At 41.3% G+C, this 26,579-nt stretch overlaps 1 protein-coding gene across 5 annotated transcripts in view; it reads left to right on the top strand.

The window, feature by feature from the left end:
• LOC122192024 (bifunctional UDP-N-acetylglucosamine 2-epimerase/N-acetylmannosamine kinase) overlaps positions 1 to 26,579 on the top strand; it is a 36,099-nt gene that overhangs the window by 5,794 nt on the left and 3,726 nt on the right. The window contains exons 1-10 of one of the 5 annotated variants that reach the window (XM_042892445.1): positions 3,626 to 3,662; positions 4,366 to 4,516; positions 9,249 to 9,457; positions 11,240 to 11,691; positions 12,856 to 13,008; positions 13,439 to 13,651; positions 14,235 to 14,322; positions 19,689 to 19,899; positions 23,017 to 23,146; positions 25,727 to 25,948. In XM_042892445.1, the coding sequence (XP_042748379.1) occupies positions 9,294 to 9,457; positions 11,240 to 11,691; positions 12,856 to 13,008; positions 13,439 to 13,651; positions 14,235 to 14,322; positions 19,689 to 19,899; positions 23,017 to 23,146; positions 25,727 to 25,948 (1,633 nt within the window). In that variant the 5' untranslated portion in view covers positions 3,626 to 3,662; positions 4,366 to 4,516; positions 9,249 to 9,293. Of the gene's footprint in view, positions 1 to 3,625; positions 3,663 to 3,999; positions 4,257 to 4,365; positions 4,517 to 9,248; positions 9,458 to 11,239; positions 11,692 to 12,855; positions 13,009 to 13,438; positions 13,652 to 14,234; positions 14,323 to 19,688; positions 19,900 to 23,016; positions 23,147 to 25,726; positions 25,949 to 26,579 lie in introns of those variants that run through there. The other 4 variants (XM_042892444.1, XM_042892446.1, XM_042892447.1 and 1 more) reach the window with 4 other exon arrangements.

The raw sequence follows: 26,579 nt of genomic DNA, 5'->3' as shown, positions 1-26,579 counted from the left end.
TCAAATTTTATAGGTAAATATAAATTATACAATAAATCACCAAAAATCACCATATGTTATTGTTCTAGTAAGAAAAAGGTTATTAATCTGTTACAGAACACTGGCAACTCTAAAGTCTTGTGATGTCTTTATCCAATTCCTGTAATTTCAGTGAGAATACCAGTTCTCTTTACCTGGGGTTTTGCTGGACTTCATTTTATCATATGTTCTCCAATTTTCAGATATTTTTAAGTTTTCATTTCCTTGGCAAGGAACTCTGTGCCTAACAAGTTTACCAGCATCCATGTCATCTATCTGTAAAATTCTGAGCAGGGATGTGAGAGATCTGTGCTGTGAGGAGAAGAAAATAAAACTCCAAATCTTGCATAGTGTAAATGACTTCATCTCATCTTCTCTATCTCCTCTTTCTCTGAAACATCAGATATAAGTTGCAAGCCCATGCTGTGGTAATACTGACCTAAAATTGCTGTGGTTGCTTGCAGTAAGTATTGACTGCACTGCTCACCTGGTAGTTTTGTGAAGAACAAACAAGAAGATGCAGAACGGCAGTGTCTTATTATGCTTTTCCTGCTGTGTGCATCTGCTTATATGCTCACTGTATCATACGGTAGGTGTTACCCAGTCTGTTCCTATGAGGTACATTCATAACAGAGTGCATTCACAGCAGCTGAATGGTTCTGGACACCACTTTCCTCAGAATAATGACTGCATCAGAAGGACCAGCTGTCCTGGAAGCCCTTACTTCTATTATTCAAGTTCTTTTGTGCATTTTTGGTGGCACAATGTACAAGGACATGCACAGCTGCTTCTGGTTACTTGTGAAAATCTTAGACTGAGTTTCCACTTCCTTATACTCAGCAACTGGTTTTGACATAAATCAAACAGATGTATGGGGAGTTAAAGAGGGAGATAACACCTATGCTTGATGTACATGTTTAAAAAGACATGTCCCTTTGCTTTTGGGTGGGAGGAGGTAACTTCCGTGCAGAAGGCAGCGGCACTGAGTGTTAGCCCACGCTATCCATCTTCTGTACGACAGTCCGGTCAGGCACTGACAGGTGCCTTCTCCCAGGTGCAGGCCACAGTCTGTATTTGTCACTTCACTCAGGATGGCTTTCCAAACAGTGCGATCTCTAAGCCAGATGCAGACCAAAGGACACGATCAGATGGTCTTCTGTTCAAATGCTAAGCAGCAAACATGCCCTCTCTGGAAAAAGTCTATCTCCCGTTACTGATCCCATTAAGATGTTCTTTCTCTCTTGGAAACAGTCAATTTCAAGCAGAGTTTGAAATATTCCCAAAGATAAGTATTGCCTTAGGTGGATTGTTGTCTTTCTTCCCTCCCTTTCTCCCTTCCTCCCTTCCTCCCTCTCTTCCTCCCTTCCTCCCTCTCTTCCTCCCTTTCTCCCTTTCTCCCTTTCTCCCTTTCTCCCTTTCTCCCTTTCTCCCTCCCTCCCTCCCTCCCTCCCTTCCTTCCTCTCTCCCTCCCTCCCTCCCTCCCTCCCTCCCTCCATTCCTTTCTTACAAAGGCCAAAAACAAAAGCCACTTAGGATGTCTTATGATTGAAAATTTCTATACTTGTTCCTCAAAACCTTGTGGGAAAAGGCAATTTTTTTTCCCTAGTGAGGGGATAGGAGTATAACTTTTCTGATTCCTTTATTTTCTTTTAGTTGAGTTGCCCACAGGAGGCAATATGAAGATAAATCTTTCTTGAGAAGCTGAAATTGAAAGCAGAAGGGATATAACACATGTTATATAGGTCAATCTGAAAGTAATGTCTCCTATTTATTTACAAGAAAACTACAAGAGATACAAAGAGCACAATAGCACTATTTCAAAGAGCAAATTCTGAGTTACAAAATACTCTTTTTCAACGTAGTCCCCACCAATATCTGTGCCTTTTGCCAGCGATGAGCAAAGCCTGCATGCTGCTCTTGTAACACCAGTGAAGGCTGGTTGCTAGGAAAATGTTGCCATCACAGTTCATCTTTCATCAGCCTGAACAAATGGAAATCAGAAGGTGCCTATCTGTATGGTGGGTATGGCAATGTGCTCCACCATCTTCAAAGAGGTATGGGGCCTGGTGTTATCATGCTGCAAGAGAAAGGTTGTCTCCTTCTCTTGTCTAACTCTGGATGTTTGAGCCTTCAGCCTAGGCAGTGTCATGAAGTAGCAGTTAGATCTGATGGTTTGTCTGGCTTCCAGGAAATCCAGAAGGATCACCCCTTTCCTATCCCAAAAGACAGTGCACATCACTGTACCTGCTAAAGGCTGTGTGTTGTGTCTTGTTTTCTTTGATGAGGAATTCACGTGTCATCATTTGATGAATGGCCATTCTGACTCCAGCTCACAGTGGTGACACCACATCTCATCACTGGTAATGATGTGATCCAGGAAATGGTCACCTTCAGCCTCATATTGGTTCAATAGGTTCTGACAAACTGGCGTACAGTGTTCTTTCTGTTCCCATGAGAGTATTTGTGGGACCCAATTGGTGCAAACTTGATGTTATTCTGACGTTGCAACCATTGTTTCCAATGCACAGGAGCCAGTACTCATCTCTGTTCATAATCTTCCTATTTGCATGGATGAGCTGATCAAGACGCTCTTCATTTCATGGTGTGACTGCTGTATGCAGCCATCTGGAACATGGCTTATCTTTCACATCACTGTCACTACTGCTGAAACATGCCACACGCCACCTCAGTGTGTGACATCTGCTGTTTGGTCTCCATAAAAGTTCACCAAGTGTCAATGAATGCCAATGAGTGTGATTTTTTCTGCACAGAGGAATTCAGTGACCCACCTTTGCTTCGTACACACTTCTGTGTCGGCCGTTATGGTGTCAGGGTGCCCCTCTACTGCCATCTCTCCCATGGTAACAATATGTAATGGGATATTGGTGGGAAGGATCCACCTCTACTGCTGTACCACCAACACCATTCTCTGATGTCATGGGCCAATATCATAAAATAGTAGGAGAGCAGCCCTTGTGGATGGATGAACACACTTTGGAGAAAGACACACTTTGAAAGACACACTTTGCACTAAAGAACTGTCAGAGCGTAGGTGCCAAATAGATAAATGTGCCATGAGCTTGGTATTTTCTAAGTGTCTGAGGATGGATGGCCCTGCCACATCAGTCTGTCAGTTTCTCAGGCTTCAGCGGCACTAATCAGAGATCCATCAGGGAGAAAAATCGCAGTGAAGAACCTTCCTTTGACTAGGATTATGTGGCACTGCAGCATTTTATTTAGGCATTTCTGTAGGAAAACACAGTGGGCAAGTGCTGCTGAGGAACTGAACCCAGATCCAGGTCAGACCCAGCCTGAGAAAATGAGGCATCTTTTACAGTCATCTGAAACACACAGGTGTTGAGTAACGCCTGGAGGCAGGTTTTAAAGCAGCTCCATCGCGGCACTGCCAGTGACGCTAACGGGATGAAGTCGATACAGGCGATATCGGCTGAATTAACACCCGGGCCGCAGAACCGCGCGGCACAGCAGCACCTCCCGAGAGTCAGACACGTGCCCCAGCCGCGGATCCGCCGCTGCGCGCTTGTCCCTCGCCCGCCCACCGTGGGCGGGGCTGCTACGCGCGCGGCTCCGGCGCCGCCACTGCGGCCTCAGCGCGGCGCGGGGAGAGGCGGCCGCCGAGCGAGGTGACCGCCGGTGGGCCCTGAGGGGGCGGCCGCGCCGCGCCGCGCCGCGGGGAGGGCTCCGGGCAGCCGGCGGAGGAGCGCTGCCTGCGGGGGCATCGCCGGGCGGGGCGCGCATGCGTCGCGTGGGCTGGTCGGGGGTGGGGGAGGGCGAGGGTCTGCCGCGAGGAGCGGCGGGTCCGCGGGCGTGCGGGCGGCCGGGCGCGGGGCTGGGCGCGGCGGCGGTGGGTGCAGCCGCGCGGGGACGAAGCGGGCCCCGGTGAGGTGGCGGGTCTGGGGGAAAGGAGGAGCGAGCTTGCGGTGAGGAGCGCCTCGCTTCTGCTGCGGGCCGTCAGGCGGCGGACGGTTCGGTTCGGATTGCTGCGGGTCGGCTCTCCTAGGGGAGCGTCTGCGGGGTGGGGAAAACCGTCGGTCTGGCAGCCGCAGAACGCCCGCCTGCACCGAGGCCTGCGCGTGGCTCACACGGGTTTGTTTGTTAAACTTGTGCTGCAGAGGGTACTAAAAATAATTCCGCTTCGGGGCTGCCCAAAACCTAGTGTTAACTGAAGCTGAAATGTGGAATTGTGTGCGGCAGCGTATGCGGGACTCCGGTGAGAGGTTTGTGTCTGATCCGGGAACGTCATTCGTGCGGCTTCAAAGGCACGCCTTAGGGATGTCGGTTTCACATCTTCGATGTGGTTTCATTTGAATTCGTTGCTGTTTTTAGGCGTGCAGAGCTGGAATGTCCTCCGCAGGAGCATCTCCAAAAGAGGCTGGTTTAGAACTGGGGAAGCAGTGTTGCTGCTGGGTCTGACTGCTGGTGATGCGGTTCAAGGTTGTGTGTGGTGATAAAGGGTGACGCGCGCCCTGACCTAAGTGTACGTGGCTCTGCAGGCACTCTTTCTCCCGTTTTCAGTTTGAGGGACTAAACGCTGTATGTGCACTTAAAATATTTGTAGACCGTTGGACAAAAGGAAAGATTAGATCACATGAAAGCAGCCATCATCTAAACAGATAACTGCGGAAGTTCTAGCAGGAGGAAGTAATTAATTTGTTTGAGGCGTTACCGTCTGAAAGTGTAATCCGGTATTCAATTAACACAGTGCAAGGGTCTAATGAAAATACAAATGTAACGGCTCACTGTAGAAAAAATACTATTAACTTATGGCTGGATTTATAGAATTCAGCTTAATTTGTCGTAAGAATAAGTCGCTGAAGTTCCAGGTTGTATCTGTTCTGCTGAAGGTGGCTGGCATTGTTGTTTTGCAAGGGTGAATGAGAAATGCCATTTCTGATGAGCTCAGTCATGGCAGCTGTCATTGCTTTTTGCCGCCTTTCTTTCGTTCTCAAAGGTAAATTGTGACTGATGGAGTTATATTAGGGAAAAAAAAGTCACCGTGTCGATTATAGTTTCACAGAGCCTTAATGCATAGCAAGTGGAAACTAGAAATATCTTTTACCACTGACAACTTGAGACGGATTTCTGATAGTCCTAACATGACTGCAAAATATATTTTGTTGTGGCTGTTATATGTGACAAAATGTAATATGCATGAAAAATAGGGAGAACTTGGAAAAACTGATGAATTTTTTAATTGTCACGAGGGTGGGATGCTAAAATAGCCTAACTGACTTTGTCTTAAAAATTTACTGAAAAATGAGATATTTTTTTTCCCCATTTATAAGGTGGACGTGGAGGAATATCTGTGCAATAGTGTCAGTAATAGAGAATCAACTAAAGGAAGATTATATTGATGTCAGAATGTGACAAAGCTAAAAACCAATTTCTTTTTGCATTATTTGTGTATAGTGCACAGCATGTAACCCCTGGCTGTCATCTGACCTTGAGTCTTCTGTGAAAGTACAAAATTTGATCCTTCCATCATGGCTAAGACCTTGCGGAAGTAATTCTCTCTTTTCCCCACAGCAAACTTCCATTGCCCTGTAAATACCAAAAATTAAAGGAGCATGAAATCAGTCAGTGTTATTGTTGTGCTTACACAGCAGCTGCTTGGGAAGAGCTTCCCTAGCTATCTAAATGAGTACAGAGATTGATACTGCTATTATCTGTGTCAGAGAGGAGCATCCTTCTGCATTAAGCTGGGAAAAGTCACCTCTAGTTTACTTGCCACTAAAATGCAGTAAAAATCTGACATAGCATTAAATTTCTTACCCCAAGCATAATACTTATTTAAAATCCAGTTATTCTCAGAAAGAGAACTACAAAAACATACCTGGTCTGATGTTCTCCTACCAAAATGGTGATTTCTGTTGAGGGGAGAAAGGGAGGCAGAGGTGTAAATTGGGTTCCTCTATATTTTTTAAATGAATTTTTCTTTCTCTCTGAAGCTTTTTTTTTTTTCTTTCTTTTTTTTTTTTTTTTTTTCCCATTTTCTGAAATAACCGAAAAGAGCAAGGTAAAATGGTAAACATAGGGTAGGTAAATATTAAACAGGATTACAAAGTTTAATCAGCTACTTAACAGGTTAGAAGAGTCCATTAGAGTAAATGTCTTGCTATGTTATCTGCTGATGTTTGCTTTTTGTTTTGTTTTTGTTGTTGTTGTTTTGTTTGTTTAATTAAAAAAAAGTATTCAATTCCTGGGGCATCTTAATTGTTAAGATGTTAAGAATCCTTTTTTAAAAATAAACAACAGCAACAGCAATCAAAAATAGACTCCAGATCAACTACTGATTATTGTCATTATTGCCTCCAAAAATTGTTGTTTTACTGTAACTTAACCCAATGTTGTATTATTTAATATCTTGATGTACTTTGCCCCGCAACATAGTATGAAAGGGATTAGGAGTCAATATTTAACTCACTGTATTTCACCAAAGTGTGTTTGACAGATACATAAACTGATTTGAGCAAAAACTTTCCTTTTGTTCACAGAGCCTGTCAGTGAATGTATCTCTTAGCAGTTTGTTCCATTCTGTAGTTCTAAAACAGATTTTTTTTTTCTTTGATTTATTTTTGTGCCAATAATTTTGTTAGCTAGAAAGTTCCATTAGAATAGGGAAAAGTCATCCTACTGTTTAGAATTATAGAATTATTTATATTGGAAAAGACCTTCAAGATCATAAAGTTCAGTCAGCAGCCTGACCTACAAAGTCTGGTTGCTAAACCAGCTCCTTTAGTTATGCCTCTAACGCCTCTTAAATTCCTCCAGTGATGAGGACTGCAGCACTTCTCTGAGCAGCCTGTATCGATGCTTGAGCACGCTCTCGAGGAGGAAATTCTTCCTAATGTCTATTTTAAAAATCCCCTCGCACAACATGTGGTTTTTTTTCCTTATGTTTATCGCCTGAGAGACCAACACCCTCTTCGCTGCAACCTCCTTTCAGGTCCTTCCAGAGAAAGATGAGGTCTTACTTCAGCCTCTTCCAGATGAAGCAGCCCAAGTCTCTCAGTCACTTCTCATAACTGTTCCAGTCTCCAGTTTCATTGCTGTTCTCTGAACACTTCTCTGTAACTTAATATCCTTCTTGCAGAGCAGAGGGGACAGCCGCTCCCCTCGCCTGGTGGCAGCACTGGGCCTGCTGCACCCCAAGGTGTGGTTGGCCTTTTGGGCTGCCAGTACACAATGCTGGCTCACATTCAACTTGTCATCAGTCAGAACCTCCAGATCCCTTTCCATGGAGCTGCTCTTCAACCTCTTGTGTCCCAGTCTGCGTCTAACCAGGATTACCTTATCCACGTGCAGAATCTGGCACTTGCTCTTCTTAAACTTCTTGTGGCTGGTGCTTGCTCAGAACTCTAGTTTGTCAAGGTTTCCCAGCAAGACCTCCCTACCCTCAAGGGAATCAACAGTTCTTTCCAATTTAGTGTCATCAGTAAACTCACTTAGACTTCCTTTCAGTCCTGCAACCAAGTTATTTACAGAAACTTTAAAGAGAGCTGCACCTAAAAGAGAGCTCTGAGAAACCCCACTAGTGATTGGTTTCCAGATAGATTTAACTCACTGAGTATTGTTGAATGTCATACAGTTGGACTTGGCCCATTGATTTAGTCTAACCAGATTCCTCTGTAAATCCTTCCTACTCTTAAGTAGATCCGCGTACCTGCCTAACTTGATATCATCAGCAAACTTAGTGAGGGTGCACTTGATCCTTCTTCCTCTGGAAGTGGATATGTAATAAAAGTGTTAAATAAAACTAGCTCCATGACTGATCCCTGGAGAATATCACTGCTGATCAGCCACCAACTGGACTGACTTCTGTTTGCCTTTTGAGCCCATCCATCCAGTCATTTCACCTAGCTAACTGTACACCTGTCCAAGCCATGAGTAGCCAGTTTCACCAGGAGAATAGTGTGGGAGATGGTGTCAAACACTTTAGAATTATTAGAATTCAAATAGACAACATCCACAGCCTTTCATAAAGCTATGCTGGCTGCATTGATCTCTCAATTGTTCCACGTCTGCTGTTAGACAGTTTTCAAGAGGATCTGCTCCATAACCCTTCCCAGTACCAAGATGAGTACAGGCAGAGCTGTAGCTACCTTAATCCTCTTTCCTGCCTTCCTTTTAGACTGGAGTCACATTCACTGACTTCCAGTCATCTGGGACCTCCCAGTTAGCCAGGACTGTCAGCAAATTTTTGAGAATGGCTTGGTGAGTGCTTCCACCACCTCCTTCAGTACCCATGGATAAATTCCATCCAGCCCTTTGAATTTATGAATATTAAAAAGATGTAATAGGTTATCTGTTGTTTCCCACTGAACTATAGGTGCTTCATCTTGTTCCCTGTCACCATCTTTCAACTCAGAGGGGTTGTGTATCCTGGGAACAGTTGGCCTTCCTAAAAAAAACAGGCAAAAAGTCATAGAATCACTCAGATTGGAAAAGACCTTAAAGACCATTGAGTCCAACCACGACCTAACCATACTACTCTAACTCTAACAACCCTCTGCTAAATCATGTCCCTGAGCACCACATCCAAACAGTTTTTAAACACAGCCAGGGATGGTGACTCAACCACCTCCCTGGGGAGCCTATTGCAGTGCTTAAGTATGGTTAAGTATCTTAACCATAACTTAATCATTAAGTCATTAAGTATCTTAACATTGTCATCATCTTTCATCACTGCATTTTCCCTCATATCTGATAAAGGATGGATGTTCTCCCTAATCCCCCTTTTGCAGTTGATGCATTTATAAAAGCATTTTGTATTGTCTTTGACTGTAATAGCTAAATTGATTTCCAGCTGAGCTTTGGCCATTCCAATTTTCTACCTGCACAAGTTGACCACAGCTTTGTAGTTTTTCTACACTGTTTGCTCCCTTTTTCAGTGTTCCAGAGTTTAAGAGTTACAATTGAACTCTGTAGTATTTAAATATTATTCGTATAGAATATGTGAATTACCTATAGAAGAAAATGTGTTAAAATAGTGAGTTCTAAATAAATGAAAAGAACAACCCTACTCTTTATTTTCTGAAATCTTTTAATGTGAAGTACTGTAAGATATCAGTTGTCTGCTAGCAGTGGGTAAGGCAGTATATGTCTATAGTTATGGGCCACAGTTACATATGCTATTCATAACGTGTGCCATTTATTTGCTATAACATTGTTACTAATGGTTTCTATTTATTAATTCATTTATTTTTTAGGAACTGTATTTCAAGAATCTTTCAAAACAGAAACAAAAAGAAGACATGGAGAAGAATGGAAACAACCACAAACTTCGTGTTTGTGTTGCTACCTGCAACCGTGCTGATTATTCAAAATTAGCTCCTATTATGTTTGGTATTAAGGCAGAACCACAGTTCTTTGAGCTTGATGTCGTAGTGCTTGGTTCCCACTTGATTGATGATTATGGGTAAGGTGGATTTTTGTATCTCTCCCATTCTCATTCTGTTTCTGATGTGTTGGCAGTACAGTCATGAATGCTAGGTCACAAAATGCTTGAAATCATGAAAGCACATAACAAAATTTTAAAAATCATTTTTCAGACATTATATTCTATCTCAATTTTCAGCTTCTACTAAGATTTTTTTTTTTTTTTTTTTTTTTTTTTTTTTTACAAATCAGTCTTGGAATTTTAGAAAGTTTTGTGTAAGTGCTGGAACTGAGGTTTTCAACACAGTTTCTAATAAAGTGAGCAATTCAGTTCATTCAGACTTACCTTAGAATCTGGTTATCGTCAAATGAAAATGTGTTACAATTTTGAATTTTCATGGCAAAAAGATAACTTGCAGTCATTCTAAGTTGAAGCTCTTGTAATTTACATACTTACTGGATAAAGTTTTTATATAACTGGTATTGCAGGTAAGTACTGTTAGTTCTCACCTCCAGGATTGCAGGGGAAGAAAGCAGTGTAGGATAATCTCTTTCTTACAAAATGAGTGACTAGAGGTAGAGGAAGGAGAGGTATTAGATATCATTTGGCAGGAGAGATTAGGGTCCCCTTCCTAATAATGTGTAAGTGAGCAGTCACATTACCTGCCTTGGTAGATGGAATGTCTTGTTTCTGATCCTTTCCTTTGTAAGAACTTCCTATATCCCAGATAAGCATTCTCCTATCTGCTGAGGGAAAGGAGGAAGGCAGAAGGAAGAATGTGTATACTTTTGCTGGGGTTCTTTATGTCTGATCTTGCTCCAGATGCCTTTATCAAACTGGGCTAAGAGAATTAAACTGTTAAGAAAACACTTTGCAAGTCAAAGTAAGGTTTTAGCATAACGGTCAGCATTCGAGCACTGTTAAACTATTAGAAATGTCATGCATATCTTCAAGTAAAAGCACTTTCTGGGTTTCCCAACCAGCGATTTTGGCACATGATAAGTTAAGGTGTGATTTTTTGTGAGGTCATGGGTAGTTTTGTTACATCAGACTGCAAAGAGAGCAAATGTAACTGCTGCCCATTCTCAGTACTGTGCTCTGTTTCTTGCTTTGCACTGGCCATTGTTTTCATCCAGTAATATGGTAATGTGAATTCAATACCTTAAAACTAACCTGATTCAAAAAACAAACAAAAAAAACCCCTGTTGTGAGGTTAGCATATGGTCAGGCTGGAAAAATAAGCCAGTCCTGCTTCGCTAGCTGAAGAGGGTTTTTTGTTGTTCCAGTCTGATTTAAATTAATTTATAAGTGTAACCTTTAGATAAGAGCAGTGAATGTAGATAGGTTGAAGACAAAATGGGAAAACTTTTTTTTTTTTTCTCTCTTAGGTTTAAGCAAGCAGCAGTCTTCAGCGTTGCATTTTTTTTTCTGTTGTATTTATACATTCATCCAGCAATGTCTGTTTATTGGTGAAGAACTGGCATATCTTTTCAGAAAAGAAAATGAGCCATATCAGTTTTCCAGTAGACCCCGCAAAGACATGAATAAAGAGTTTAGTTTCTGGGGGTTCTGGAACATGCTTAGCAAAACTTTTTATTAAAGGTGTACAGAAAACTTGATGGAATTGGAGTAGGAGGAATGATCTTTATATAGACTAAAGTGTTCCCAGATTACTTTCCTTAGTGAGGGAGACTTGATATGCAGGCTTTTGTTCAAACATAGTACAACTATTCTAGTGTTCTGGTGTGCAATTATGTTGTCAAGCTGTGTTGCTGTAAATCCAAGTTCTATTTCTTCTAACCCTTTCTCTCTTATCTTCAGTAACACTTATCGCATGATTGAACAAGATGACTTCGATATTCATACAAGATTGCACACTATTGTGAGAGGGGAGGATGAGGCAGCCATGGTGGAATCAGTAGGCCTCGCATTAGTGAAGTTACCAGATGTCCTGAACCGCCTGAAACCTGACATAATGATAGTTCATGGTGACAGATTTGATGCTTTGGCACTAGCCACATCTGCAGCCCTGATGAATATTCGCATTCTTCACATTGAAGGTGGGGAAGTCAGTGGGACCATTGACGACTCTATTAGACATGCTATCACCAAACTTGCCCATTACCACGTGTGCTGCACAAGGAGTGCAGAGCAGCATTTGATAGCCATGTGTGAAGACCACGATCGCATCCTTTTAGCAGGCTGTCCTTCATATGACAAGCTTCTCTCTGCCAAAAATAAGGACTACATGAGTGTTATACGTGTATGGCTAGGTGAGCATCCACTTCTTTATGGTTTTCAAATGACTTTAGACAAACTCACTGAGTTCTTAATCCATGGTCTGTGCTGCCTTGGGGATCTATTGCCCAGTGATTCTAGGAAATGTATGGGAAACAAAGAAGGACAGACTTATTGGTAGTGGGTTTTGTTTTAATTGGGGATTATTGTGAAAGTGTTTCTTCTAAAGAAAGAACAAACAAAGAGAAGGAATGTATTTGCTACCAGTATCTACCATAGCTTTATTTGCACCATTTGGCCTTATTCTGTATTTATTCTGTATGTAAGAAAAGCTGCAAATCAGTCTTACCAGAAAATTAGTCCTTTAACAAAGTAAAAAAAAAAAAAAAAACCCACCACCAAGACCTTCTTAAATTGGTAATTTCTCTGATGCAAACAATTTAAAAATAGACTTTTTCCTATATGAACACTTTTTTTATGGTGTAAAGAATATGTCAAAAGAGAATCAGAGCTATTTAGAACTAATCTAAAAAGAATTGAGCAAATTTACATTCTGAACGTTCCTTTGCAGAATTTATTGTAATAGGGCCATATGTGCTTACCGCTTTTGATTCCCTGTATTCCAAGTATTTCCTGTAAATGTTGATTCTTTGTGCTTTCTAGTTAAATTTGACAAAGCAGTCTCCTATAATGCACAGTAGCCTGAGTACTTGGAAAATGGAATCTTATTAGATTAGTAGGTGACTGTGTAGTAGATCAGCTGTTTAATAAATACGCAAAAAACAAGTGTAGCTTTAGGAATAAAGTCTTTCTTTGCATGATGATGGAGAGGTGGCGGAAAACCCAAGTAATGAGTGATAATGACAATCACAAACCTACTCATCTCCTGTTGTGAAGCAGCTCTTCAGGAAGATTCATTTCTTGCTGCCGTCAGTGAAAGTTAAGAGGAGCTTCAAAGCTTTCATGTTATTACAGACTTACTACACAGGGAGATGTGAGAACAGCTCTCAGCTCTGGTTTAGACCTGCAAAGATTGAGATCTAGGCCTGAAAGTTAACAGTGTGTTGAGCTTTGGAGAGTAAAAGTTATGAGTCATGCCTAGAGAGGTAAATAATAAGCTGTCACATCACTCCCTCCTCTTACTGTTCTCTGCTACTGAAAAATAAAAAACACTTTTCTTCTTTTTTCCATTTGAACAGGTGAAGATGTTAAACCCAGAGATTATATAGTTGCTCTGCAACATCCTGTAACCACAGATATTAAACATTCCATAAAGATGTTTGAACTGACACTAGATGCGCTCATTTCCTTTAACAAGAGAACGCTTGTTCTATTCCCCAATGTAGACGCAGGTGAGTAAAATGCCTGCGTGACAGAAGGACGGATAACTAGTTGTGAAGCATACATTGGTTCATACAGAGTGCTTTTTCCCATAATCTCCAGCCAGATGGAAATAGCTGGATGATCTCAGCGTCAGACTTGCATCCACTGCAACTTGTCCTTGTCCAAATTGCTGAAGGACGTCACAGCTTTTCAGTGTGGAAGGAAGATGAAGGGAAACTGTATTACATATGGAAGCAACATGCAATGCCTCCTGCACTAACTGAAAAATTATGTTAGATTTGTTGAAATGATTTTGGGGATTAAACTTAAGTTTATGTGCCTGAAAGGGAACAAAAACAGCCCAGAGGTGACAATTCAGTAGGCTGCTATTCACTTCTTTGTGTGTTGAGACTCTCATTGAACTTTTTTCCTTTATTCATGTCTTTTGCTTTTGTGTAGGAAGCAAAGAGATGGTTCGGGTGATGAGGAAAAAGGGCATTGAACATCATCCCAATTTTCGGGCAGTGAAGCATGTCCCATTTGACCAGTTCATTCAGCTAGTTGCCCATGCTGGTTGTATGATTGGTAACAGCAGTTGTGGTGTCAGAGAAGTGGGAGCATTTGGCACACCTGTTATCAACTTGGGGACACGCCAGACAGGAAGAGAAACAGGTAAGTGTTTGCATAACTACTTTAATTTTTTTGTAGTTCTGAAGGTTTTTTGTTTCACTTAATGAAGTAAAACAAAGGCTTTACAGAGACCATCCTGCAGTGTCAGTACAACTTAATTTTTGACCTCTTAAAGCTTTGCTGGCTATTCCCATATTTCTGTATCATGTTAGTGATGAGATAATGAGGCATTTATCTGTAGACAAGTTAAATATAGATCTCCATTTGCAGTGCATCCCATTTAGCAGAGAGAGGACTAATTGTTATCCTTTATAGCTACTTCCATGTTCACTTGTATGCATTTTTCACTTTAAAAACAGGAACCCATCATCTGTACCCAAATCTGTATTGTGGTATTTCAGTCATGCAGATTGACCACTTGTCTATGGTTTTCACTGTACTTACAGAATTCTGTTGAAAACTAGTACTCTACCCTTCATGTTCTGTAAGAGTAACGTTGATTTGGCTGGAGTCTCTTGCTCAGAAGAACTAAAAATGATTACTTCCTTATTCATTTGTAAAGCAGTTCTTATCCTCTAACATCATTTAAGTAGGTGACTCATCCTATTTTGTTATTTTCATCTAGGTGAAAATGTTCTTCATGTTCGTGATGCTGACACACAGGATAAAATTCTGCATGCGCTACAGCTCCAGTTTGGTAAGCAGTATCCATGGTAAGTATGTTTCACACGGGGGGGGTGTAGAAGTAGTTGAGGAAAGTATTTAGATATGGCTTGTCGTATTTGATCACAGACTTTTTAGTGTGCTAATCTGAGGTTACTAATGATGTTTTGATACAATTGGTAGTTTAACATCTAACAGAAAGCAAAGAGGAGAAAATTCATGTATTAGTTTAGACTAGAATTATGAAGACAGCTCATTCCATAGTGGAACACAGAGTATGGGGAGAACATCCTGCCTGTCTACATTTGACATCTGCTTGAAAGACACAGTACTTTGTAGCAGGATTGGCTTCAGGCATAATAAATGCAGGGCCATGAGTACAAACTCTCAGAGAGGCTGCTGGATGTATTCACTGCTCTTCATACGTACAGTACTGAGCCTCAGTTCTAAAACATCTGAGCTCTTAAAAACTTCAGGATGTTGCATATGTTTCATTAAGGACAAGACTCAAGAGTGTATTGGTTGAAGATCTCAGTATAATAATAAAATTAAACACTGGAGAACTAAATGTCTGACATTATTATGTACAGAGATATTTAAAAATGAGACTTATCTGTAGCAAACTGATGTAAATGGGAGTCTTGAGAGGTCTTCCCAGGAGCCAAGATCTGGGACATCGCTGAGAGGGTACCACAGATTGTCGAGAGCACAGACTACTATCCCCTGTTGCTCTTTCACATGGGCATGAAGGATGCAGTAAAGCAGAACATGGGCAGAATCCAAGAAGACTATAAAACCCCATTGCAATCAACTGGGGAATGAACCAGGCCAACCAGAATAGTGGCAGATGTTTTTTAGCTGTGTTGCATGACAAGAGCCACAATGCCAGCTGCCTCACGGGTGTGTATAGCTACAGGGGATCCTCTTGCTTCCCTCTAGGGATACTTGCACCCTCTGCTCCCTTTTCTTCTCTGAAGTGCCTGTATACCAATGCAGCATGGGGAATAAACAGGAGGAAACAGAGATTTATGTGCAGTCACAGGGCCGTGATTTCACTGCTGTCACAGAGACATGGTGGGACAGCACATGTGACTGGGAATGCTGTCATGGATGAATATGTCCTTTTTAGAAAAGACAGGCCAGAAAGGTGAAATGGTGGAATTGCTCTTTATATGAAAGAAAAACTGGAATGCATTGAGCTCCATGTAGGGATGACTGATGAATGAGTGGAGAGCTTGTGGGTGAGAACAAAGTCATAGACTAATACGGGTGACACCGTTGTTGATGTTTACTACAGGCTGCCTGATCAGGAGGAGGAAATTGATGGGGCCTTCTATAGACAGCTGAAAGTAGTCTCACAGTCCCAGGTGCTGATTCTTCAAGCACCCTGATAATTGCAGGAAAATCATCACTGCCAGGAATACACAGTCCAGGAGGTTTCTGCAATGAGATGAAGATAACTTTTTGTGGCAGATCATGGAGGAGCCAATGAGGAGAGGTGTGCTGCTGGACCTTGTTCTCACAAAGAGGGAAGGGTTTGGTTATATGATGGTTGGGAGCAGCCTGAGATGCAGTGATTGTGAAATACTGAAGTTCAAAACCTTACGTGGAAGAAGAAAGGTACTAAATAGGATTAAAGGATTACCACTCTGAACTTCAGGAGAGCCAGCTTTGACCACTTCAAGAACCTACTTGGAGGTATCCCAGTAATTAGAGCATTGGGAGGCAAGGAGGTTGGAGAGAGTTGGTTAACATTCAAGCAGCACTTCTTCCAAGTTCAAGTTCAGTGCATCTGTAAGAGAAAGAAATTCTGCAAAGGTGGCAGAGGACCTACGTGAATGAACAGAAAGCTCATGGAAGAACTCAAATGGAAGAAGAAGGTCAGTGCAATGTGGAAAAGAGGTCTCTCTATGAGGGAGGAATATATGAACGTAGGCAGGGAACACAGGGATACAACAAGGAAGGCTAAGGCTCACCTGAAATTAAATCTGGCAAAGGAGGTTAAGGACTACAAGAAGGACTTCTTTTAAGTATTTGAATAGCAAAGGGAAGACCAGGGAAAATGTGGGTTGCTGTTGACAGAAGTGAGTGCCCTGGTAACAGGGACACTGAGAAGGTGAAGTTACTGAATGCCTCTCTTGCTTTAGTCTTTACTTCTAAGACTGCCCCTCAGGAATCCCAGACACTGGAGATAAGAGAAGGTCTGGGGAATGGAAGACTTCACTTTGGTCAATGAGGATCTGGTCAGAGACTGTCTTTGCGAACTCGATACACACAAATCCACAAGTCCTGATGGGATGCACTAATAGGTGCTGAGGGAGCTGGCAGAAGTGATTGCTACACTACCCTCTGTCATCCTTGAAAGGTCATGGGGAATGGGAAAGGTGCCTGAGGACCGGAAGAAAGCCAATGTCACTCACGTCTTCAGAAGGGCAAGAAGGAGGACCTGTAAAACTACAGGCCCGTCAGCCTCACGTATGTCCCTGGGAAGGTGGTAGAGCAGTTTATCCTGGATGGCATCTCCAAGCAAGTGGAAGAAAGGGAGGTTATCAAGCATAGTCAGCATGGATTCACTAAGGGCAAATCATGCTTGATCAATCTGGTATAGCCTTCTATGCTGTCATGACCATCTAAGTAGATGAGGGGAAGGCAGTGGATGTTGTGTACCTTGACTTCAGCAGGGCTTTAGACTCTTTCTCCTACAACATCCTTGTAATGAGGTCAAGTCAAATGTGGGATAGATGAGTGGAGGTCAATGAGGTGTATTGAGAACTCGCTGACAGAAAGAGCTCAGATAGCTCCAATCAGTGGCAGAATCCAGTTGGAGGCCTGTAACTAATGATGTTCCCCACGGGTGGTTACTGGGCCCAATCTTACTGAACATCATCAGTGACCTGGATGAAGGGATGGAGTTCACCCTCAGCAAGTTTGCTGGTGATACAAAGCTGAGAGGAGTGGCTGACACACCACTGGATGATTGTGCTACCATTCAACAAGACCTGGAAAGACTGGTAAGCTGAGCAGAGAGGAATCTGATAAGATTCAACAAGAGCAAGTGTAGAGTATTGCACATGGGGCGAAGTAATTGCATGCATCAGTGCAGGTTAGGAGCTGACCTGCTGGAAAGTAGCTGTAAGAAGGACTTAGTGGCTCTGGTGGACAGCAAGTACGGTGAACAGTACGCTCATGTGGCCAAGAAGAATAGTGTATCCCAGGGTGTGTTGCAGAGAGCATGGCCAGCAGGTTGAGGAAGGTGATCCTTCTCCACTCTGCCATGGTCAGGCTACATCTGGAGTATTGTCCAGTTCTGGGCTCCTCAGTTAAAAAAAAAAAAAAACAAAACAAACCAACAACAAAAACAAACTTTTGAAGAGAGTCCAGCAGAGGACCACAAAGATGACTAGGGGCCTGGAGCATCCATGTAGTCTTCCTAGTCTTCAGCAAAGCCTTTGACAAGGTCCCTCACAGGCTTCTTCTGGGGAAACTGGCTGCCCGTGGTCTGAACAGATATACACTTCTTTGGGTAAGGAACTGGCTAGAGGGCCGTGCCCAGCGGGTCGTGGTGAATGGAGTGAAGTCCAGCTGGCGACCCGTTTCAAGTGGTGTCCCCCAGCGGTCGGTACTGGGGCCCATCCTGTTTAATATCTTTATTGATGACCTGGATGAGGGGATTGAATGCACCCTCAGTAAGTTTGCAGATGACACCAAGCTGGGAGGTGGTGTCGATCTGCCTGAGGGTAGGGCGGCCCTTCAGAGGGATTTAGACAGGCTGGACTGCTGGGCTGAGGTGAATGGGATGAGGTTCAACAAGGCCAAGTGCCAGGTCCTGCACTTTGGGCACAACAACCCCATGCAGTGTTACAGGCTTGGGGATGAGTGGCTGGATGAGTGTGGAGAAGGACTTGGGGGTGTTGGTTGATGCTCGGCTGAACATGAGCCGACAGTGTGCTCAGGTGGTCAAGAGGGCCAACGGCATCCTGGCCTGCATTAGAAATAGTGTGGCCAGCAGGAGCAGGGAGGTGATCATCCCCCTGTACTCAGCACTGGTGAGGACACATCTTGAGTACTGTGTTCAGTTTTGGGCTCCTCACTACAGGAAAGACATTGAGGCCCTGGAGCGTGTCCAGAGAAGGGCAACAAAACTGGCGAGGGGTCTGGAGCACAAACCTTATGAGGAGCATCTGAGGGAGCTGGGATTGTTCAGTCTGTAGAAGAGGAGGCTCAGGGGAGACCTCAATGCACTGTACAACCTCCTGAAGGGAGGTTATGGTGAAGAGGGTTTTGGCCTGTTCTCCCAGGCAACGAGCTAGACACGGGGCAGTGGCCGCAAGTTGTATCAGAGGAGGTTTAGGTTGGACATAAGGAAGAACTGTTTCTCTCAGGGGATGGTCAGGCACTGGAATGGCTGCGCAGAGAGGTGGTGGAGTTGCCGTCCCTGGCAGTGTTCAAGAGGCGTCTGGATGACGTGCTGTGTGATATGGTTTAGTGCTTGTGGTGGCAATGGTGATGAGGAGACGGTTGGACTGGATGATTTTATAGGTCGTTTCCAGCCTTATGATTCTATGATCTCCCGCTTAAGGAAAGGCTGAGAGATCTTGGACTCTTCAAGCTGAAGAAAAGAAGATTGAGAGGGGATCTCATCACTGTTTATAAATATCTGAAATGTGGGAGTCAAATGGATGGGGACAGACTCTTTTTGGTAGTGTCCAATGACAGGACAAGAGACAGTGGACAAAAAGTGCAACACAGAAGTTCTATTCAAAGACAAGGAAGAACTTAGTTACTATGGGGGTGACAGAGCACTGGAACAGTTTGCCCAAAGAGGTTGTGGAATCTTCTTCTCCAGAGATATTCGAAACCCATCTGGATACTTTCTTATGGTACCTACTGTAGGGAACCTGTTTTACCAGGGGGTTGGACTAGATAATCCTCTGAAGTCTCTTCCAACCCATATGATTCTGTGATTCTGTGAACATACCATTACTATTACTACCATTTATTACTATTACTACTTGTCATATTTGTGATATCTTGTCTGAGTGTGTAGCATGTTCAGAAACTCAGTATCTGTAATTTTAGATTATTATTCTGTGGGGCTTTAATTGAACTCTTATTTGCTCTTTTTTTTTTTTTTTTTGTTAAAAACTTTCCAGTTTTTTCCATCTCATGTTCCATATTCCTAAACGAAGCTAATGTCAGGCTTGCACAATCTGTTGTTGTGTGTGATCTTCAAGCTACTGTACTCTATCTACCACATACCACAATGTACTTGAGTAGTCGAAAGTGTAATGTTATCATAATAGTGATACTATAATTTTGTAACGATACAGTATCACAGCCTTCTGTCATTTAAAAAGATTTGGAGATTGCAGTGTTACTTCCATTTAAATTGTTTTTTTTTGTTTTCATATTATAGCTCAAAAATATATGGTGATGGTAATGCTGTTCCAAGGATTTTGAAGTTCCTTAAATCTATTGACCTCAAAGAGCCATTGCAAAAGAAATTCTGTTTTCCTCCTGTCAAAGATAATATTTCTCAAGATATAGACCACATTCTAGAGACACAGAGTGCTTTGGCTGTGGACTTAGGTGGAACAAATCTCCGAGTAGCAATTGTCAGTATGAAGGTAAATACTATCCTTCTAGCTATTCTGCAAACTTTTGGGGACTTTGTGGTTCTTTTCCTAGAATGGAGATATGCTTAGGATGCAGAAGACTTGAGGAAAGAAGCAGTATGGTCCTAGTTGCATACCTTCCGCACAAAGTCGTATGATCTTAGAAGTACAGGGCAAGTTTCTGATTTGTTGGCCTGAGTTCACCATGCAGCTTTTCATTTGTCAGCAAAGAGGGAAGGGTTCCATACCCTGTCTCGTTACTTTCCTGTTGACTTACACAGCTATGTAACAGATGCACAGAACCACTTTTAGTAACAGCCAGTATTTATAAAAGCAGTGTACTCAGAGGAGATGGTGGGTGGTCACAGGACACAGAGTTTTGCATCTCTTCTACCTGGAGAGGAAAAGGTAGTAAGTAATCAAAAAATCTTAGTATCTTCCTACACAGCATCATGATAAGTAGCGGCACCAAACCGTACATGGAAAAGCATTCTGTGTAAGACATAACACCACAGAGATGTAAACCACTTATAGAGAGGCAGGCAAAAAATAAAATACTAATTACGGGCCTGGAAAACAGGGAAAAGTTGAATACACTAGAGTTGTTTAATACAGAGAAGAGAAAAGTGCTGTAGAAAAAAGCCTTCAGATATGTAGAAGCCTTTTCTGTAAGGAGAAAAAATTAGTCCAATATGTGTATGAAGAAATAGCAACAGATTAAAACTACAGAGTGGAAAATTACTCTAAAGGATTTTTTACTATCCAACTTAGCTGTAAATTCAAAAGTTAGAACAGGTTGTTTGGGACAGTATGATGTCTTCGTCACAGAAATAGTAGGAACTACTTTTGAAATAGGCTTGAAATTACAGCTTGAAATTAGAGTGTGCAGGGAGAGTTAATGGTACCCATGCTTAAAACTTCACCTACCCATTTGTCTGCTAACATGGCACAGTAAGAACCTTTTCTTTGCCTGTGCCATAGAACAGATAAGGATGCATTGTGTGCATAGTTTTGCTTCCTACAGACAGCATATCATAGGTGCTTGCCAACTAACTCAACAAGGTGAAGATATGTAGTTGGTGAAAGGTAATGAAAACTGAAGTCCTGAAAAAAAGAGAGGCTACCAAAATGGCATCAGTATCAGTCTGGTGTCAGATCACTTGTGAAGGTGTCCTGTAGTGAAACAAGTAAACACACCCATGATCATCAGCTGATTTCCCAGAATCAGAATTTCAGAATTAGAGAATATCTACTTGAACTTGGAAGCTTCAAGGTAGGGGCAGTATTGATGTAACTATTATTTAGCTATGGTGTTAAAATTCTTGCAATTATTATCAAGGTGATAATGAGAAGACAGTTAAGAATTTAAACTCATTTAAACATCAGTTTTTCTGCTTTAGAAAACAAAGTAATAATGAAAAATAAAAATTCTGAATTCTGCAGCACTTTAAGGATTTGATTAAAGTTTGTGATGAAGTTTTTGGCTTTTATTCTCCGTAGTGTTGGAGAACTACTCCTTCTGTTGCACTGTGTACTTTCAGATATCTAAATCAGTTAGACATAGTTAGAAAGGAGGACAAAACATTGTCCCTGAAGAAATGGGAAGAACTGTTTAAATAGACCTGTTATTGTTCAGAATGTTTGTATTCACTTGAAAGTATGTGTGTGGCAGCTGAGGTCTGGAAGAAAACATTTTCAATTATAATTTTTTTTAGCAGTCAAACTAATGCCACGATTTCTGCCAACACAAAGATGAAGGTAACTAAATTGGAAAAAATGTTGTCTGTTCTGCAGTGTGTAGTTTGAGGTGGCATTTATGAAAGTTAAAATGTTAGCACATCAGAGCAAAAGATCAACGCTTCATAATAAAATTTACACCACAGTTTTAAGGATTTAACAGCAAGTGGCAGAGATGAAGGTGAGGTTTCCAGGAAGAAAATAGTAGTTTTCAAGAACTCAGGAAGTGCTCCTTTTGAAAGATGCTGTCTTTGGAGGTTTGCTGTGGCCTTGTCTTACAAATGCCTTCCTCTGTTTTGCCTTCCCCTCCAAACCAGAAGAGGAAACTAAACATAACATTTAAAATAACAACAGAAAGCACCATTGCTGATGCTGATGGAGTGAAATGTAATGCTCAAAAATATCAAAGTTCTGGCATTTTCTTAGTTACTCTGGCAAGAACATGTGAGATGTGTGGCATATAGACTGACTGACTTTGTTATTCCTTTTTCCTTAGATGTGCAAATACACTGCTGTTCACTTATGCATATTTTTGTAGAGTACTCACTATATAATACAAAGAACAGCTTTGCTAAAGAAAATAGCATCTTCTGCATATTCATAGCCTTGTCCTGCAATATAATCATTACATTAAGGTTAGTTCTTTTGTACCACAGATTCAGATGTGCGTAATTAATTTTTTTACTACCAATACATGACTCACAGGCTTTAAAAATAATCCCTTCCTCCTGCATCCTCCCTCCCACATACATCAGATGTCACAGTAGATGTACTCCAGAAATATTTCCAGTGACTCAGAGTCATAACCACTTAGAAGAAAGGTTATTTCTGAAAGGATAGTAAGTTGTACGTTAAAATTTGAAGCACTTCTCTCTGGCTGGTATAGCAACAAGATACTAGCTACTGCTAGCAACACCATTCAAATTTCCATGCAGTCAGATTAGAAGCATCTCATTCTTAAGTGCAGTGTTTTTTGTGTTTTTTGTTTTTTTTTTTTTTTTTAGCAATTATTATTAATTTTCTTAATACTTAAGAATTGAGCTTAAGAAAAGAGTACTGCTGTGTCACAGTTTATTCCTAACAACAGTTCCAGCACATTTCCTTATCCAATTCACATGTTCCATCTGTATTTTATTTCAGCTAGGGGAAATTGAAGCAGAATGTAAGGCCTAAGATACAGAATTTAAAGCCTTCCTCTTGCAAGTTTGTCCCCCAGAGTCCTCAGGAATCAGAGGACAATCTGTTCTGTAGCACCAAAGTCTAAGATGTATTAAATATATATACATATATATATATATATTCACTTTTTAAGTTGACCTGTATTGAAATTAAAGAGAAATTTCATTAGAAAGTAAATTTCTGTGGAGAACATTTATGGTTTTTATTTTCTAGGGTGAAATAGTTAAGAAGTATACCCAGCTCAACCCTAAAACTTATGAAGACAGACTAGATCTAATTCTAAAGATGTGTGTAGAAGCTGCATCGGAGGCAGTAAATCTGAACTGCAGAATTTTGGGAGTAGGTAAGTTAGTGAATACTTTTTTGTCTTTTCATCTGAGAGTTCAACATGTAACGAAATGTTACTGACTAATGTAAAGCACTTCTTTCAAACTGATCCTGTGTATTTTGAACTCTTACACTTCATTCCTACCACCACATCTGAAAAAATTAACTTTTTATGAAAACAGGAAGCTGACTATAAATACTGAAATTGCTCTAGCCTGTAACAGCCAGGAAGGTAATCTGCTGAGTTTTAACAGTGCCCAAGTCATAACCTCTAGCACAGTTAAGCTTACAGTAAAGGCTCCCATGTTACTGAAAAAAAATGGCTGTTTGTACTTATTATATGGTTTCTATACTTCTGAATTTGAATGGCACATTCTAAAAGTTCTCTGAATTAAACATATATGAAATCCATGGTACACAGAAGTGGATTGTGAAATTCCCTGCAGAATCTTTGTATTGAAACAGGTCTTGAAACAACCTCAGCTGAGTTCAGTTTGCTTTGTTACCTGTAAGCCTTTCTTTATGGCCAGGGTTGGTTGTGCTGTAGAAGTCTCAGTCGCACTGGGGCAGAACAAAAAGGCTACAATCTTATATCAGTTTTGCAGCTAACAGAAACAAAGGCAACATTCTTAATTCATTTCCATTTTGCTTACACTGTAGTAGAGTCATAGAATGGTTTAATTTGTAGGAGACCCTTAAAGACCATCCAGTTCCAATGCCCCTGCCATAGGCAGGGATTTTGCACACTAGTTTGGGTTGCCCAAAGTACCCTACCCAACCTGGCCTTGAACACTCCCAGGGATGAGGCATCCACTGCTTCTTTTGGGAACCTGTTCCAGTGTCTCACCACCCTCATCATGGAATTTTTCTTCCTTACATTCAATTTAAGTCTCCTGTTGTTCAGTTTTAAACCATTGTCGTTTTTCCAGTCAGTGTATGATCTGGTAGAAAGTCTTGCAGTCCTTATTATAAGTTACCTATGTACATTGAAAGTCTTCTCCAAGTGTTTTCTCCAAATTTTTCTCTTCTCCAAACATTTCTTTTCTCCAACCACAACTCTCTCAGCCTGCCTTCATGGGAGATGTTCTTCAGCTCTCTGTGATCATTTTTGTGGCCCTCCTCTGGATGCAGTATAACAGGTCCATGTTTTTCTTGTGCTGGGGACTGAGAACTGGAGACATTACTCTGTGAGAGGTCTCATGGGAGCAAAGCAGAGGGGGATAGTAATCTCCTTCACTGTGCTGGCCATACTTTTTAATGCAGGCATAATGTGTCTTCCATCCATTAGCACCCCCAAATCCTTCTCTACAGGGCTGATTTGATCTATTCATCCCCCAGCCTGTACTGACCTTGGGGATTACCCCAGCTCAGATGCAGAACTTTACACTTGGCCTTGTTTAACAGACCCACTCCTCAAGCCAGATTACATCCCTGCAGTCTAGCATATCAAAGTTATTCTGAACTTTGAAAGTTTATTATTTTTGAAACAATGTTAAGCACAGAGTCAGTAAGAAGTGTCAGTTTTGCACTTTGCATCTTTCAGACTACCTGTTGCATAGTACCCATGACTTAACCACCCGGACTAGTTTACTGTGCCCAGATGCTCAGTCTTGAAAGCCTCACACTTCTTGTAGAAGTGGTCGCAAACTCTGCATTAATAGGTATCCCAAATGTCTAAGAACTTTTTATCATCGCCTAGGTGAATTAGGATAACGGTGTTACAAGAACCAATATACAGTGTTATTATGTGAAGAAAAAGCTTTCCTTTTATTTGTTTAATTGTGTCAGAATTACATTCCTATTTACTTGGCAGCCCAGTTTCTTTGACTTTCAGTGACTGACTGTTACCGTTTGGTTGCTCTTGAAGGAAAAATTTTGCTACAGAATAAGATACATGTCTTACCTGGTTATTTTGTTTTTGCTGACTGATACTTGCCTCATTCAGTGTTGCAGTTTGAATCAGGCTGTTACTTGAAATTAAGATTTCTTTTGTAATTTCTATGGGAATAACTAATTTGCTAAATTATCATTATTTCCTTAAGGCTAAAAATCATAAACTTAAGTGATCTCTTCTGTCCTGTAAATACTTAGAAGGATCCTTGATCCTAGAGCCACTGTCAGTACTACTGATTAGTTATCATAGGTAATGGTAAAAGTAAAGGCATGTTTTAACAAGTTCTTGCTGAGTTAGCATGGAAAGCTTTTTTTTTTTTTTAGTAAGGATTTTCTGAGTATCTTTAGATAAACTACAGAATTGCATAGTGTCTGCTCTAGAATGATGACTAAAATATCCAAACTGTGGTGTCTAGACCCAGATATCTCTATAATAGAGTGGCTCCTCAGAGGTGCCGAAAGAGTCCATTAGCTTTAGAATCCTCTCCAGCTAGAGAAAACTGGTTAATGGTAACAATTCTCCTTACATGTCATTAGTAGCAATAACACTGGCAATAATACATGGAATTTTTTACCTTACCACTTTGCTTCAACACTAATAGGAGAAATAATACTTCTCAATGCACAGAGAAAAACTAATTTTTACTTATGGTTCTAAAGAGACTTAGTTCTGCTTTTTCTCTCCTATACTTCTGGGACTTAGGTATTTCCACAGGTGGACGGGTAAACCCTCGAGAAGGAATTGTGCTTCACTCCACAAAGCTCATTCAGGAGTGGAGCTCTGTAGATCTCAGAACCCCAATATCTGATGCTCTGCACTTGCCAGTCTGGGTGGACAACGATGGAAACTGTGCTGCTCTAGCAGAAAGGAAATTTGGTCATGGAAAAGGAATAGAAAATTTTGTAACACTCATCACTGGTACAGGTGAGTATGTTATAGTTCAGTGAAAAGTGAAGTTGAAACACCAGAATACTCAGAGGCTCATCTGGTTTTAAAAGCATAAACACCTGATAAGCACCTGTAAAGCTCTGATATATTAACTTCTTAAACCACAAATCCTTGTGCCACTATATCTGTTTGTACTTTTATTCAGGTGAATGATATGATACCCTTTGCATGGTACATCTTTCTTGATAAATGTAAATTCTGCTGTTGCTGACAAGACATTTTCTTGAAATAAGCAAAATTTGATCAATTTTAGCTGGAGTAATTTTAGTTTGTTCAGCTCTATATCTTAATTATTTCTCTTCTGTCTGCAGAAATACAAGATCAGAGTATATATGTAGAATAGCTAGATAAGAAAACTGAGTAAGACAGATAGTATCTCAAGTGCAGAGGTAGACTTTTCTTCCTAAGCATACAGTCCTTTTGACCATTTGCCACAACATTTACAGTATTCTTTATGACTAGTTATTCTAAACAGCTGTTGAAATACAGTATTAAAACCTCTGAAAATAAAAAAATTTAAGGCCACTTCTGGTGTCATCTTTGAGGAAAAAAGCATGATCCACAAGCTTAAAAGATCTGTTACAGTAGTCCCGTGTCATCCACAGAT

Source organism: Lagopus leucura, unplaced genomic scaffold, assembly GCF_019238085.1.
Source record: "Lagopus leucura isolate 7727_CA_CO unplaced genomic scaffold, USGS_WTPT01 63709-0_obj-0_obj, whole genome shotgun sequence".
In the NCBI taxonomy this organism is placed as follows: domain Eukaryota; kingdom Metazoa; phylum Chordata; class Aves; order Galliformes; family Phasianidae; genus Lagopus; species Lagopus leucura.
This window is presented reverse-complemented; position numbering and strand designations above follow the sequence as displayed.